At 50.6% G+C, this 15,134-nt stretch overlaps 2 protein-coding genes across 2 annotated transcripts in view; both read right to left on the reverse strand.

The window, feature by feature from the left end:
* LOC309550721 (uncharacterized protein) overlaps nucleotides 1–250 on the reverse strand; it is a 79,241-nt gene extending 78,991 nt beyond the window's left edge. The window contains exon 1 of the mRNA XM_082251058.1: nucleotides 158–250. The gene's annotated coding sequence lies outside the window, so the exon portion shown is untranslated. The remainder of the gene's footprint in view (nucleotides 1–157) is intronic.
* LOC309550291 (uncharacterized protein) overlaps nucleotides 1–15,134 on the reverse strand; it is a gene marked incomplete at its 5' end in the record, with an annotated part of 46,075 nt that overhangs the window by 4,165 nt on the left and 26,776 nt on the right. The window contains one exon of the mRNA XM_082250694.1: nucleotides 409–522. Within this exon, the coding sequence (XP_082106820.1) occupies nucleotides 409–522 (114 nt within the window). The remainder of the gene's footprint in view (nucleotides 1–408; nucleotides 523–15,134) is intronic.

Genomic DNA, 15,134 nt, shown 5'->3' on the forward strand with positions numbered 1-15,134 from the left:
CGTCTCTTCTTCTTCTGCTTTACCCTCAACTTTTATATCTATCAGTTCTTCACCCTAAACCAAGAGAAAAGCAGAAAATCTGTAAAATGTAAGCTCATATAAAAAAAATCAACATCATCTTCACAAGTCCATGTTCCAGATGTTCAGTCCCACCTACCTGATGATGGTGAGGGATGGTGTGAACTTCCTGTGTGGAATCCCGGGAATACAGAGGACGGGGACATCTATCTGGTGGGTTCCCATTACTGGATCCATCTGTAGGAAACACACACACTGACTGAATACATTGTTTCTATGTGTTTATCAGATGATGGGGGATCTAGGTGGACCTTCCGTACTGCTCTCTCCTTTACAATAAAGTCTCCTCTTACCCGGTGATGTGAGGGGCGGCTGATTCTCCATCATGACGTCCTTGTAGAGGTCCTTGTGTCCTTCAGAAACCTGCTTTGTCAATCCATAGTCCTCATCCTCCTCTTTAAACTCTTCTTTAACAACAATATCATAATCCATGACGCCTCCACTCTGTATCAATAATAAACCATTAATTGTGACAAACATAATTGTGAATAAATCATATACATTCAAGTATATGTAAACGATCACCTTGTAAAACAACCCATTCAGTTTAAAATAGAAATGAAAGGTAAAACATTTGTGTATAGATGTAAAATAAATTATAAAACTGAATTTTTGTAAAATCTTACCGTAAAATTCCTTTCTCTGAGTCCTCCGACAGTCGCCGCCCACTCACAAGTCTTCACCAATGGGTATTGACCTTTGCTCCGTAGGAGTAGCTAGGCAACAAGAATTGTTAATACAAAGCTTTTAACATAGACACACCCCTAGGGGCTGTCCCCTCAGTCAATACCTCCCTGCACCAGCATTCCCAACTCAGTTTGGTAGCATAGCAGTAAGAGTACACTAAAAAACCCCAAAAGAGGGGCGGGGGGCGGCGACTGTCGGAGGACTCAGAGAAAGGAATTTTACGGTAAGATTTTACAAAAATTCCGTTTTCTCTTACGTCCTCCGACAGTCGCCGCCCACTCACAAGTCTTCACCAATGGGATGTCCCAAAGCAGTGTAGACCTGAGGGGTGGGAGACACAACCATAGAAAGGCAATGCAGTACCCACATCAGAGAAAGGAACCTTACCACAGTAAGAGAACCAACTGGGCAACAGGAAAGAAAAACGTGCTCAACAGGAGCAACAACCCAGGAAAACAAGTAACCCAGGGGTAAAACACCCCAACAACCAAGGGCCCATTAAAACAAGGGTCCCTAGGAGACTGCCGCACTGAGAACTTTACAGCCAAAGGAGGCATCAGCCGATGCCTGAACATCCACCTTATAGAATTTTGAGAAGGTGTGAACGGACGACCAAGTCGCCGCCTTACACACCTGGGCCCCAGAGGCCTGATGACGGTAAGCTTAAGACGTACTCAAAGACCTGGTAGAGTGCGCCTTCACAGGGAAGGGAGGAACCTTCCCCTTCAAGGCATAGGCTTGTTCAATGATCTGTCTGATCCATTTGGCGATGGTCGCAGCCGACGCCGCCATGCCCTTCCGAGGTCCCTCAGGAAGGACAAAGAGGGAATCCGACTTGTGAAAAGATTTAGTGGACGACAGGTACACTCTGATCGCCCGGACAACATCCAAGGAATGCAATGCAACCTCCTTCGGATGCTTAGGCTTTGCGCAGAGCGAAGGCAAGACAATGTCTTCATTCAGGTGAAATTACGATATCCTTTTCGGAAGAAAAGATGGGTTAGGCCGCAGGACCACCTTATCCCTGTGGACCACCAGGTAGGGAGAATTGCAGGACAAAGCTGCCAGCTCCGACACCCTGCGAGCCGAAGTGATTGCCACCAAAAAGGCAACCTTCTTGGACAATAGAGACAACGAGATCTCCCTGATCTTTTCAAAGGGAGCCTGTTGTAACACGGACAGAACCAAGTTCAAGTCCCATGGAGGTACAGGTTCCCTCCTTGGAGGGGCCAAATGTCGCACCCCCTGAACAAAGGTGCTAACCAATGAATTAGACGCCACAGGGCGTTGAAAGAGAACGGCCAGCGCAGAAATCTGACCCTTAATCGAGGCCAACGCCAAACGCTGGTCCACGCCCGTTTGAAGGAAAGCCAACACCCTCGACACCGAGTATGAGCGAGGGGAATACCCCCTGGACTCACACCAGGCAAAATACGCTTTCCAAGTACGGTAGTAAATCTTCCCCGAAGAGGCTTTTCTAGCCTTGATCAAAGTGGGAATGACCTCAGGGGAGAGACCCCTATCCTTCAGGACCCGGCTTTCAACAGCCAGGCCGTTAAAGCCAGCGACTGTAAAGCAGGATGGAATATCGGCCCTTGAGACAGGAGATCTTCTCGAAGTGGCAGACGCTACGGAGCGTCGACCGCCAGATTTACGAGGTTTGCGTACCAGGACCGGCGAGGCCAGTCCGGCGCTACCAGAATCATCGTGTGCAGTTCCGAGGCCAACCTGCGAAGAAGCCTGGACAGGCATAAATCAGACGATACTGATGCCAGGGCCCACTAACGCGTCTGAGGCGTCTGCCGGAGGATCGCACGTCCTTGCCACAAACCTTTCCACCTTGTTGTTCAGACGAGACGCGAACAGGTCACATCTGGGGAACCCCACTTCTCGCACAACATCTGGAAGACATCCGGGTGAAGGGACCATTCTCCCTGGTCCAGGGTCTGGCGACTCAGATAGTCCCCCTGCCAGTTCTCCACCCCCGGAATGTGAACTGCCGTTATCGCCGGGACGTGCGTCTCGGCCCAAGACAGAATGTCGGCTACTTCCCGAGCACTCCTGGTGCCCCCTTGGTGGTTGATGTAAGCCACCGTGGTGGCATTGTCCGTCTGAACCCGAACCGGACGGCCCCGAAGCCGGTCCGTCCATCTCAGAAGGCAAAGCTTTATCGCTCTCAATTCCAGGATGTTGATCGGAAGGGAGGACTCCTCCTTCGACCAAGTTCCCTGGGCGGACAGAACGCCCAGAACACCACCCCAGCCCGACAGGCTGGCATCCGTGGTAAGTACCGTCCACGACAATGGACGAAAAGACTTGCCCCCCCGACACCGTCGGGGACTGGAGCCACCACAGAAGATCCCTTCTGGTGTCGTGGCTCAACGAGATCCGCAGATCCAGAGATTGCGGCCGCCCGTCCCACTCGGTCAGAATCTCCGCCTGGAGACCCCGCGTGTGAAACTGGGCAAAAGGGATCGCCTCGAAAGACGAGACCATTAGACCTAGACATCTCATGCATGTCCGGAGAGACGAGTGCTGGTTGTCCCTGAGGGACCTGACCTCGTCCTGAAGAGTCCGAAGCTTGTCCTCCGGCAGGAAGACCTTCGCTTGGACAGAGTCCAGAATCATTCCCAGGTAGGGAAGGCGAACCGAAGGACACAGAGTCGACTTCGGAATGTTTATGGTCCAACCGAACTCCTGCAGAGTCCGCATCGTGGTGGACAGGTCGGTCACCAGGCTCTGACTGGCGTTTGACCGTATCAGGATATCGTCCAGATACCCCAAGACAGCAATGCCCTGTGCTCGCAACAGGGCCAGAACCGGCGCCAGCACTTTGGTAAAAACCCGCGGAGCCGAAGCGAGACCGAAAGGTAACGCCACGAATTGGTAGTGATCCTCCGCAATGGCGAATCAAAGGTACCTCTGGTGACCCTCGAAAATGGGGATGTGTAGGTACGCATCCTTCAGATCGATGGAGGCCATGAATTCCCCCGGATTCAGGGCAGCCACCACTGAGCGCAGGGATTCCATGTGAAACTTGCGAACCCGCACAAAGCGGTTCAGAGCTTTCAAGTCCAGAATCGGACGCACTTTGCCCTCCTTTCTGGGCACAGTGAACAGATTGGAGTAAAACCCCCGAAATCTGTTCCGATGAGGCACCGGGACCACCACCCCCTGGGCCCGCAGGTCCTGCACCGCCAGGTGCAAATCCTGCAAGCGCTCCGGAGACAGCTGAAGATTTGAGGGAAAAAATCTGCTCGCCGGCCGAGAGAGAAATTCGATCTTGTAACCAGATCGAACGATTTCCTGAACCCACCTGTCCCGAACGCGGGCCAGCCAAGGTTGTAGGAAACCGCGCAGACGTCCCCCCACCCCAGAAACGGGTGAGGGCGCCCCTTCAGGCGGAAGTGGTATGGGAAGACGAACCGGACTGGCCGGACTTCTGCTTCCCTGCCCACGGCTTCTTCTGGGAGCCTTGGCCCTTGAAGGGCTTGCCCTTGGACTGCGACCGAAAGGCACGAAAGGACCCCTGAGAGGGCCTAGACGAGGAATTCCGGTTTCCACGGAAAGACTTATGCTTGAAAGACCCGTTACCCCTTTTATCAGGGCATCCAAAGCTTCGCCAAAAAGGCGAGACCCCGCGTAGGGAAAATCCGCCAGCGTCTTGCGAGAAGATTGGTCGACCGACCAATTCTTCAGCCAAATCAGACGACGGTTCAGTACCGCCACGCTGGACAGGCGCGCAGCCAAGGGAGCTAAATTCAAGTCCGCATCACACAAGTACATGACACCCTGATGGATCTGGTCCACCATAGCCAACGTGGTAGGCGGAGCGGAATCAGCCGCCAAGGTGCGCCGGAGCATCTTGGTCCAATCAGCAACAGCCTGTGCCGCCATAATGGAAGCAAAAATAGGCTTCAGCATAGAACCAGCCACCATATACGCATGACGGGCAAGAGACTCTATTCTCCTGTCCGTAGGGTCCCGGAAAACCGGGGTATCCTCGGAGGGCACCGCAGTAGCTTTGTTCAAAACGGCTACCGCGTGATCCACCGGAGGCGCCACACACCAACGCTCGTCGGTGGCAGGCGCAAACGGATAAAGTAATTTAAACTTATTTGGCACAGTAAAAGGCTTCTTTAAATTGCGCCACTGTTCATTAACCGTATGGTGAAATTCAGCAGGGCAGGGAAAAACCTGCGCTGATTTGCGAGCCCTCTGTGTTCCGAAAGCAGACATCCTAGCAGGAGGAGTAGGCTCATCCTCCAGGTGCAAGGTGTCCTTTATGGAAGCAATCAGCTCATTCATGAGTGTAAGCTCTTCAGGCGAGCCAGGGGGAGAAACATCAACCCCCACCACCTCAGGCTCTCCCTCGGACTCCACAAGGTCCAAAGATGAGCGGGACCCTGAGAAGGGTACGCCAGCCACATCGCCCTCTGAATCAGAGGAAATGGATAACCTTGCCCTTTTTGCGGATCGTTCAGCCAGCAGCATCTGCACCAGAGACACCAAGGAAGCCACTACAGTGGTCAGATCGGCCCCTTCGGAGGGTGCAGCAGCCCCCTGGTCCCCCACCAGGGCGGGGGGAAACTTGCTATCCTGAGAATCCATGCCCCAGTACAGAGAAACAATAAAGGTACTGGCCCTTTAAAACCACGGCGAGCGCAGCCCACCGCACACTGCTGTATGCACTGACCACGCAGGGATAGACAATACTGAGCAAGGAATGACAGGACAGAAAGGTAAAAACCTGGAGAGAGCACACCAGACTGCTGCCACCGATCGCTGTTCCCGGGGAAAGAGGAAGTGATGCAATGCTGACTGATTGATATAGCCTATGGAAGGCTCCAGCAAAATGGCCGCTCGGCAGAGGGAAAAGACTACAATAAAATGGCGCCGCCATGTGCATGAGCAGTATCGCCCGCCAAAATGGCGGCGAATGGCCGGTCGCAGTATATAGGCAAATAAAATTACGCCAAAACGCGGCGCTGCATAGAGACAGGGCCGGTCGCAGTATATAGGCAAATAAAATGGCGGATCGCCGCAGCGACCGCCGCACACACACATGTCTGCACACAAACTGCACCCAGAACATAATAAACAGCAGAGCAGGATGGCCCCCCCTCGCAGCCCACAGGCATGCAGCCACACAGGGACCTGACAGGGAGCCCGCAGTTACACAGACATGGAGGGTAATACACAGCCACAGACTGACACCCATACAGAAGGTCCCCACACAGAAGGTGCTTACCGTACCAGATGGCGTGGGGAGCCGTCTCCAGCGACAAACCGCTATCAGGGCAGACAGGGAGTGCCGCAGCTAGGACGCTTGTGGACCGCAGTCATGGCGTCCAGTGAGGTAGCCACCTCACAGGCAGCATCCCTGCAGCGAACAGGGATGGGTCGTTCAATGTGCCAGGGTAAAACCTAAGCTGAACGCGCGATGGCAGGCTGGGGATCCATCTGGCTCTCAGCCCTGGGATGCAGGGCGGCCAGTCCGAGACCCAGCTCCGCATGATGATTCTTCATCAGAAGATCCCTAAACTAAGGCTGACAAAATAACAGCTAGCAAGGAAAAGAGAAAAATACTTGAAATAAAATCAAAGAAAGGGTAGAAGGCGGAGACTGAGCCCCAGCACAGGATAGCCAGCTACTCCTAAGCTAGGCAAAGTCAAACTGAGTTGGGAATGCTGGTGCAGGGAGGTATTGACTGAGGGGACAGCCCCTAGGGGTGTGTCTATGTTAAAAGCATTGTATTAACAATTCTTGTTGCCTAGCTACTCCTACGGAGCAAAGGTCAATACCCATTGGTGAAGACTTGTGAGTGGGCGGCGACTGTCGGAGGACGTAAGAGAAACATTTTTTTCCCCTTTTGTTATAAGTGATCACCTACCAGCTGCATAAAGAGCTCAGAGAGGGTAGGGGTGGTGACAGCAGCACACTGATCTTCCTAGTGAATGACAGTGCTGGGGAGTGGCATGTCAGGACAAGTCTGATCACTGCAGGAGAAAGCTCCCATAAAAGCTAGGGAACTAACCACGCTGCGCTCTCATGCCTAGTGTTGTCAGTTTTTAATAGGAAAGCAGAGGGACTGGCAGGAACACAACACAAAGGAAGCAATACAAAGCGAATAGGAGACTTTGTAACCACTTGCCGCCCACCCACAGTACTTTTACTGTGCACGGGCGACACGGGCAGGCTCAGAGACATAAATATATGTTGCTGCGCACAAGCGCACTGGCGTGCCCCCTTGGGGTGCGCAGCGTGCACCGCTGTCATAACCAGTGTCCAGATCACAGTTCCCAAAGCTGTTATGAATACGTTTTGGTAAAATTTTGTAAATCATTTTTCTCCTTCCTTGATATGAGCTGATGAGGCCGTACTGATGGGCACTGACAGGCTGCACTGATGAGGCAGCACTGATGAGGAGGACTAATGGGCACTGATGAGGCAGCATTGATGAGGAGGACTAATGGGCACTGATGAGAAGGCATGGATGAGGCTGCATTAATATGCGGCATTGACAGGCATCGCTATTGGGCACTGATTGGCAGCACTTATGATCAGTGCCCTGATTATCAGTGTAGATGTCCCCTGTGTAGATTTGCGAGTTATCGGCAATCCTCTCCTCCTCACGCAGACAGCGTGTGAGTAGGTAATCACCGATAACTCGCAAACAACCCTTTCTACATTGCGATCAACTGTGATTGGACACAGCTGATCACATTTAAGAGCCGCTGTGATTGGCTCTTTAACACCATCACAGATCACTGATGTGCACCGCAGGGGGGCGTGCAAGCAGAGTGAGCACGGGAGAAGGTCAAATGAGTTCCTCCCAGCAAAGTGTGATCACGCTGTAGCCGTCATTCGGCTATAGCGCGGTCATGATAGGTTAAACTTTGTTTTAACATTTTTGTTTCTGTAGAGCGTGCCCTGTAATTGGTTCTGCTGATTAACCCAGGTTCTGACCCCAAATTGTGCAAAGCATCCAGTCACACGGTATCTGTCAGGTAGGGAACAGGCAGATAGTGAAGCATTTTATCCCCTCAAAAATCAAGAGGTATTGAGAATAGGGATTTTAATGTGCTCAAATTACAAGGAAAACAACAAATACATGAAAACTATATTTATTATTCCATTAAAAATTTTATTTCTTCATAATTATAAAACCACTGATCACCAGCTGCTCAGATAGATGTACAATTAAATGTATAGAAAAGAAGAAACAATGGATCAACGCGTTTCAGCATTTTTTATTAGAATTATGAAGACATAACATTTTTAATGGAATAGTAAAGGTGGTTTTTATTATGTAATTTGGGCACATTAAATCCCTATTTTCACGCTCCCTTAATTGTTGAGGGGACACCTGGGGCATAAAATGCTTCATTTGTACAATTTTGGGAATATTGCCACTTAAAGAGGTTGACAATATCCCTCACTCTTTATCATATATGAGCAGGCAGATAGTGACCTTTGTGGTTTTTAATGTTTGCAGAATGGGGATAGGGCTTAGGGTGAGCCTTGGGATACCCAGAACTAAGAAAAAAAACTTGGTTGAGGGCACCATCTTGCAAACAGTTAACTTCTGCGGAAATAGACTTTCAGTGTATAACATGTGAATAATTCAGCACAGGGGGGTCCCACAGTGGAAACAACCCTGGCCAGCAGATCTGGAACAGTCACATCAGCACAATAGCAAGACTCTCTCTAGGACAGGGGTCTTCAAACTATGGCCCTCCAGTTGTTCGGGAACTACAATTCCCATCATGCCTAGCCATGTTTGTGAATGTCAGAGTTTTACAATGCCTCATGGGACTTGTAGTTCTGCAACGGCTGGAGGGTCGTAGTTTAAAGATCCCTGCTCTAGGATTTCACTCAGGCCTCTACTCACTGTGCCACTGGATACATGGACACCTCCTCCCAGTGTCAGCCAACACTGTACCATGAGCCACCCCCCCCCCCCCCCCGGGAAAATCCTAACTCCAACTGTTCCCAGAGCTTGTAATTGTTCTTTGAGCGCTTTCCTGAGCCAGAACCACTGAGAACTTCCTGCATCTTCTTGGAAAAGTTTAACAGAACTTCAAGGCTGGGTCACTCTCCAGTAGGTAAAGGACACTGTTGTTCCAGGTTCCAGACCTTATATCATGGGTGCTCAACATGTGGCCCTCCAGCTGTTAGGGAGCTTCAAGTCCTATTATGCCTTTTGCCTTTGGGAGTCATGCTTTTAGCGGTCAACCTTGCAATGCCTCATGGGACTTATAGTTTTGTAACAGCTGGAGGGCCACAGGTTGAGTTACCCATACCTTATATACACCTCTCAGTCCCCTGCTGGACACTCTCCTGACAGGGATTGGCTGAGGCTGTATTCATGACCAGCTCAGGCTCTATTTTCTCCACCCACTGTGTTTCAGCACTTCCCGGAAAAACAGGGGGGCAAGCCTGCATCTGCGAAAACCCGAACATTCCAAATCCATTGAAACCAGCTACACTGACAAAAGGCAGAGCCCAAAATAACTACATTTACCTAGAGTCTGTGTTTATTGTGATTGACGATGGATCTATACTGGAGGACAGTATAGTATATATATAATATATATATATATATAATAAAAATTACATAAATCTTTCCCCTAGATTGTAGACGCGATAACTTTTGCGCAAACCAAACAATATACACTTATTGGGATTTTATTTAACAAAAATATGTAGCAGACTACAAATTGGCCTAAAATAATGAAAACAATTTGATTTTTAATTTTTTTTTTATTGGGAATGTTATATAGCAGAATGTGAAAAATCTTTTTTTTTTTTTTTGTTTAAAGTGCAAAAAATAGAAAAAAAAAAAAAAAAAAAAAAAAAAAAAAAAAAAAAATCGCACAGGTGATCAAATACCCCCAAAAGAAAGCTCTATTTGTGGGAAAAAAGGACATCAATATTATTTGGGTACAGCGTCGCACGACGCGCAATTGTTTGGTAAAGTAACGCAGTGCCGAATTGCAAAAAACGGCCTGGTAATTATGGGGGAAAATGTTCTGGTCCAGAAGTAATTAAATGTGGACATGGCAATGTTGTATACACCAATGGAATCTATAAGGTTGATGCCAACCACACACATGAAGAAGAAGCTGTGAAAGCGCCGAAACGCGACGGATGGAGGACGTCAATCCTTTCTTCGCCTATTAACCGCTTGCCGACCGCCGCACGACTATATACTGCGGCGGTCAGCCCCTCACAGGCAGAGTGACGTATCGGTACGTCACTAGCCTGGGAGGGTCTGGGGAGCGATCGGCGGGGGAGAGGGAGAAAGTCAGGCGGCTTGTGTAAAGACACACACGGATCTACTATGTAGATCCGTTGATCAGTGTCCTTACAGCTCAAGCCACAGCCAATCACAGTAGAAAGCACGCCCCTAGGGACACACACAGCCCCTCCCTCCCAAATAAAGTTAACCCCTTCACTACCAGTGTATTTTTACAGTAACAGTGCATATGTATAGCACTGATTACTGTAGAAATGTCACTGGTAACCCCAAAAGTGTCAAAAATGTCAGTCAAGGGTCCGATCTGTCTGCCCCAATGTCGCAGTCCCGCAAAAAAAAAAAAATCGCAGATCGCCGCCATTATGCGTTAAAAAAAAAAACAACAAAAATGACAAAAATCTTTCCCTTTGTTAGTAAACGCGATAACTTTTGCGCAAACCAATCAAAATACGCTTTTTGCGATTTTTTTTTTACCAAACATAGGTAGCATAAAACAAATTGGCCGAAAATGTTAAAAAATTTTGATTTTTACATTTTTTTTGGGGGGAATTTCATATAAAAAAATGTGAAAAATATTGTTATTTTTGCAAAATTGACTCTCTTTTTTTGTTTATAGCGCATGATCAAAAAAATCGCACAGGTGATCAAATACCACCAAAAGAAAGCTCTGTTTGTGGGAAAAAAAGGACGCCAAATTCGTTTAGGTACAGCGTCGCACGACCGCGCAATTGTCCGTTAAAGTCACGCAGTGCCGAATCGCAAAATACCCCCTGGTCGTTTAGCAGCCAAATCCTCCGGGGCTTAAGTGGTTAATATTGGTGTAATATGAATATGTATTCTATGTACTACCATGTCCATATAGCATTGGTGTTTTTATGCTAATTTAAATAAAACTGATTTTTATTCACATTATTTAGTACTTAGTGTCTTCAAAGTCCCACCCCAAGGGGAATTGTGTTCATGGTTTTATCCATTAGGGATGTGGCACATTTAGGGAGGTACCTCACTGACTTTCTCTAAAAACTGCCAGAGACGCCCAAGCTAGCGCCCCCCCCGCCAGACAAGTTAGCGTAGCCAAGTGCTGGTATTTGTTCCGGCACTGGACTTAGGGCTGGTTCACACCATGGATCCCACAGGAGCGCGCTGTGCGTTCCTGTGCGATTCACATGCTATAGAGATGCAATGCAATTTCAGCCCATTCATTTTCAATAACTGAAATTGGGCCAGACTGCACCAAACGTAGTGCATGCACAACTTTGATAAACACACAGCAACTGGATCACATGCTCTGTGTGTGTCTTGTCCTCCTAAACCCAGCACTGACTACAGCCCTCTGTGCAGGGCCACCATCAGGGGGGTACAGCCCATACAGATGTAAGGGGCCCGGGTGTCCCGAGGGGCCCAGTCCTGAGGGATGCCCGGGCTCCAAGTTGACACCTCCCCTTTTTTTCCTTTCCTCCTCTACACTGGCAACTAGTCCCGGCTCTCGCTGGTGCCACCCACTGCACTGGCTCCTGACTCCCAGACTCCCGCTGGCCGCCGCTGTCAAAATTTTTGGTTGCTAGGACCACCTGGCGTCCTAGAATTCAATCATGAGCATTAAAAGGCCTGGGCAGAGGAAGAGGATGTAACTTGGTGGTCAGGCCCGGCGGGCCCAGGCCTAAAGCGGTGTAAGGGGCCCCAAAAATTTTGATGGCTGCCCTGCCTCTGTGCAATACATACTCCTGATCCTTCAACACATCCTGGACCCCTGTAGTCTGCGTATGTATCCTAAACCAGACGCTGACTACAGCACCCCCCCAACCCCCGTGCTCTGCATTACACACTCCTGCATTATATACAGCGGGGATCAGCAACCAGTAGATCACAGACAGGTGACTGGGAAATCAGGGTCTAGGCTTGCTGACCCGCCATCCCAGAGTGCAATGCAGAGGGACTACTTGTAAAGTTGGAGGTGTAGTAGGGAGCAAGAGCCGCATAAGCCGATGCCTCCTCTGTAGAGTCGGCTCCTGTCCCATGGGGAGTGATTCCAACTGCACTCTCTCTCTTATTCCGGCTAGCAGTCTCCAGAGTAGTGCCAGCAGCAGGAAAGAAGAGTTCTTCAGGTCAGTGCGAAGCAATACACTGGGCATAATAGTATAGGGCTGCTTTCACAGTGATGTGCTGCGGTTTATCCACACCGCGGGTGCAGTGCTGTCTGTGTACATGCAGCACTCCTACAGGTTTGCTACACTTAGCCATAGGCTTCTATTATATCCTGCGGGTTTGCTGCGCTTAGCTATAGACTTCTATTATATCCTGCGGGTTTGCTGCGCTTAGCTATAGACTTCTATTATATCCTGCGGGTTTGCTGCGCTTAGCTATAGACTTCTATTATATCCTGCGGGTTTGCTGCACTTAGCCATAGGCTTCTATTATATCCTGCGGGTTTGCTGCACTTAGCCATAGACTTCTATTATATCCTGCGGGATTGCTGCACTTAGCCATAGACTTCTATTTTATCCTGTGGGTTTACTGCACTTAGCCATAGACTTCTATTAGTCTATGGTAGAGTAGTAGGGTTATATGCCCTCTCATGATTGGTGGGTGTAGCACCTACCAAAAGGAGCTGATGATGCAGTTCTTTACCCCTGCGATGAGCTGTGTCCAAGCACAGCTGATCACATGTACACAAGGAAATGCTAGTTATCTGAATTCCTCTCCTCACACTGCCAGTGTGTGAGAAAAGGGGAGCCGATCAGCGGTACTTCCTCACAGGGGAGATCTGCACAGATAATCAGGGCACTGATGATCAGTGTCGCCCCAACAGTGCCCAGTCAGGGCCCAGAAATGCCTGCTCATCATTGCCACCCATCAGTGTCCATCATTGCCACCCATCATTGCCCCCCTATCAGTGCCCATCATTGCCCCCTTATCAGTGCCCATCATTGCCCCCCTTATCAGTGCCCATCATTGCCGCCCATCAGTGCCCATCATTGCCGCCCATCAGTGCCCATCATTGCCGCCCATCAGTGCTCATCCTTGCCGCCCATCAGTGTCTATCATTGCCGCCCATCAGTGCCTATCATTGTCCCCTATCAGTGCCCATCATTGTCACCCATCCTTCCCACCTATCAGTGCCCATCATTGCCGCCCATCAGTGCTCATCATTGTCCCCCCAAGTGCTCATCATTGCCCCCCTGCCCCCCAGTGCTCATCATTGCTGCCCATTATTGCCCATCATTGCCCACTATCAGTGCTCATCATTGCCACCCATCAGTGCCCATCATTGCCCCCTATCAGTGCACATCATCGCACAAAAAAAAGAAAAAAAAACAGCGGTGAGTACAGCGGTGAGTACAGCAGTGGCGGCCGGTCTATAGGGGGCACAGGGGCGCCGCCCCCCCCCCCCCAATCTCTGTGGCCCAATAAAAAAAAAGGGAAAAAAATAACATTTTCAGCCCACTAGGGGCGCCGGACTAACTGGTGGCTATGGGGGGGGGTGGGGTTTTGCACCACACGTGCTTGCAGCAGAGCCGCCGATTGGCGGCCTTCTGGGGGTCATCGGGGCGCAGAGCAATGCACCCCGTCACTCCCCACTTTCAGGATGTCCTGGCTGTGATTGGTCTAGTCTCCAGCCTGGACCAATCATAGAGGACATCCCGGGTGACGTCGCGTGGGGGGCGGTGCGTGCGTTAGTAACGCACTGACCCGACGTCACCTTCTGGCCGGCCGTCAGAGAAGAGGCAGCGGGCGGCGCGCATGGAGGAAGAAGACATCGGGTGTCCGGTCGGAGGACACCGGTCCGGCCAAGTCACGGCGCGCATGGAGGAGGAAGAAGTCGACTCCCGAGGAGCACGCCAGGGAGTCGGGACGTGACGGGCGGCGTGCATGCAGGTCGAGGACTCGGAGGAAGAAGACGTCTGACAGAATCCCGAGCAGCACGCCAGCCTCCAGGCACGGTGACGGCAGTGGCACCAGAGGTAAGTGAAGTCTCGGGGGGGGGGGGGGGGCACGCATGTACGCACGCTGGTCTCTGCTTTGAAAGGGGCATGTATACTGGTCACTACATTGAAGGAGGCATGTATACTGGTCACTACATTGAAGGGGGCATGTACACTGGTCACTACATTGAAGGGGGCATGTACGCTGGTCACTACATTGAAGGGGGCATGTACGCTGGTCACTACATTGAAGGGGGCATGTACGCTGGTCACTACATTGAAGGGGGCATGTACGCTGGTCACTACATTGAAGGGGGCATGTACGCTGGTCACTACATTGAAGGGGGCATGTACGCTGGTCACTACATTGAAGGGGGCATTTACGCTGGTCACTACATTGAAGGGGGCATGTACGCTGGTCACTACATTGAAGGGGGCATGTACGCTGGTCACTACATTGAAGGGGGCATGTACGCTGGTCACTACATTGAAGGGGGCATGTATACTGGTCACTACATTGAAGGGGGCATGTATTCTGGTCACTACATTGAAGGGGGCATGTACGCTGGTCACTACATTGAAGGGGGCATGTACGCTGGTCACTACATTGAAAAGGGGCCTGTACTGTGGGGTTTGTGCTAGGGGGCCTGTACTGTGGGGTTTGTGCTAGGGGGCCTGTACTGTGGGGTTTGTGCTAGGGGGCCTGTACTGTGGGGTTTGTGCTAGGGGGCCTGTACTGTGGGATTAGTGCTAAGGGGCCTGTACTGTAGGGTTTGTGCTAGGGGGCCTGTACTGTGGGGTTTGTGCTAGGGGGCCTGTACTGTGGGGTTTGTGCTAGGGGGCCTGTACTGTGGGGTTTGTGCTAGGGGGCCTGTACTGTGGAGTTTGTGCTTGGGGGTCTGCACTGTGGGATTAGTGCTAGGGGGTCTGTACTGTGGGATTAGTGCTAGGGGGTCTGTACTGTGAGATTAGTGCTAGGGGGCCTGTACTGTGGGGTTTGTGCTAGGGGGCCTGTACTGTGGGGTTTGTGCTAGGGGGCCTGTACTGTGGGGTTTGTGCTAGGGGGCCTGTACTGTGGGGTTTGTGCTAGGGGGCCTGTACTGTGGGGTTTGTGCTAGGGGGTCTGTACTGTGGGGTTTGTGCTAGGGGGTCTGTACTGTGGGGTTTGTGCTAGGGGGCCTGTA

Source organism: Pelophylax lessonae (assembly GCF_965119305.1).
Source record: "Pelophylax lessonae genome assembly, chromosome: 3".
Taxonomy (NCBI): Eukaryota; Metazoa; Chordata; class Amphibia; order Anura; family Ranidae; genus Pelophylax; species Pelophylax lessonae.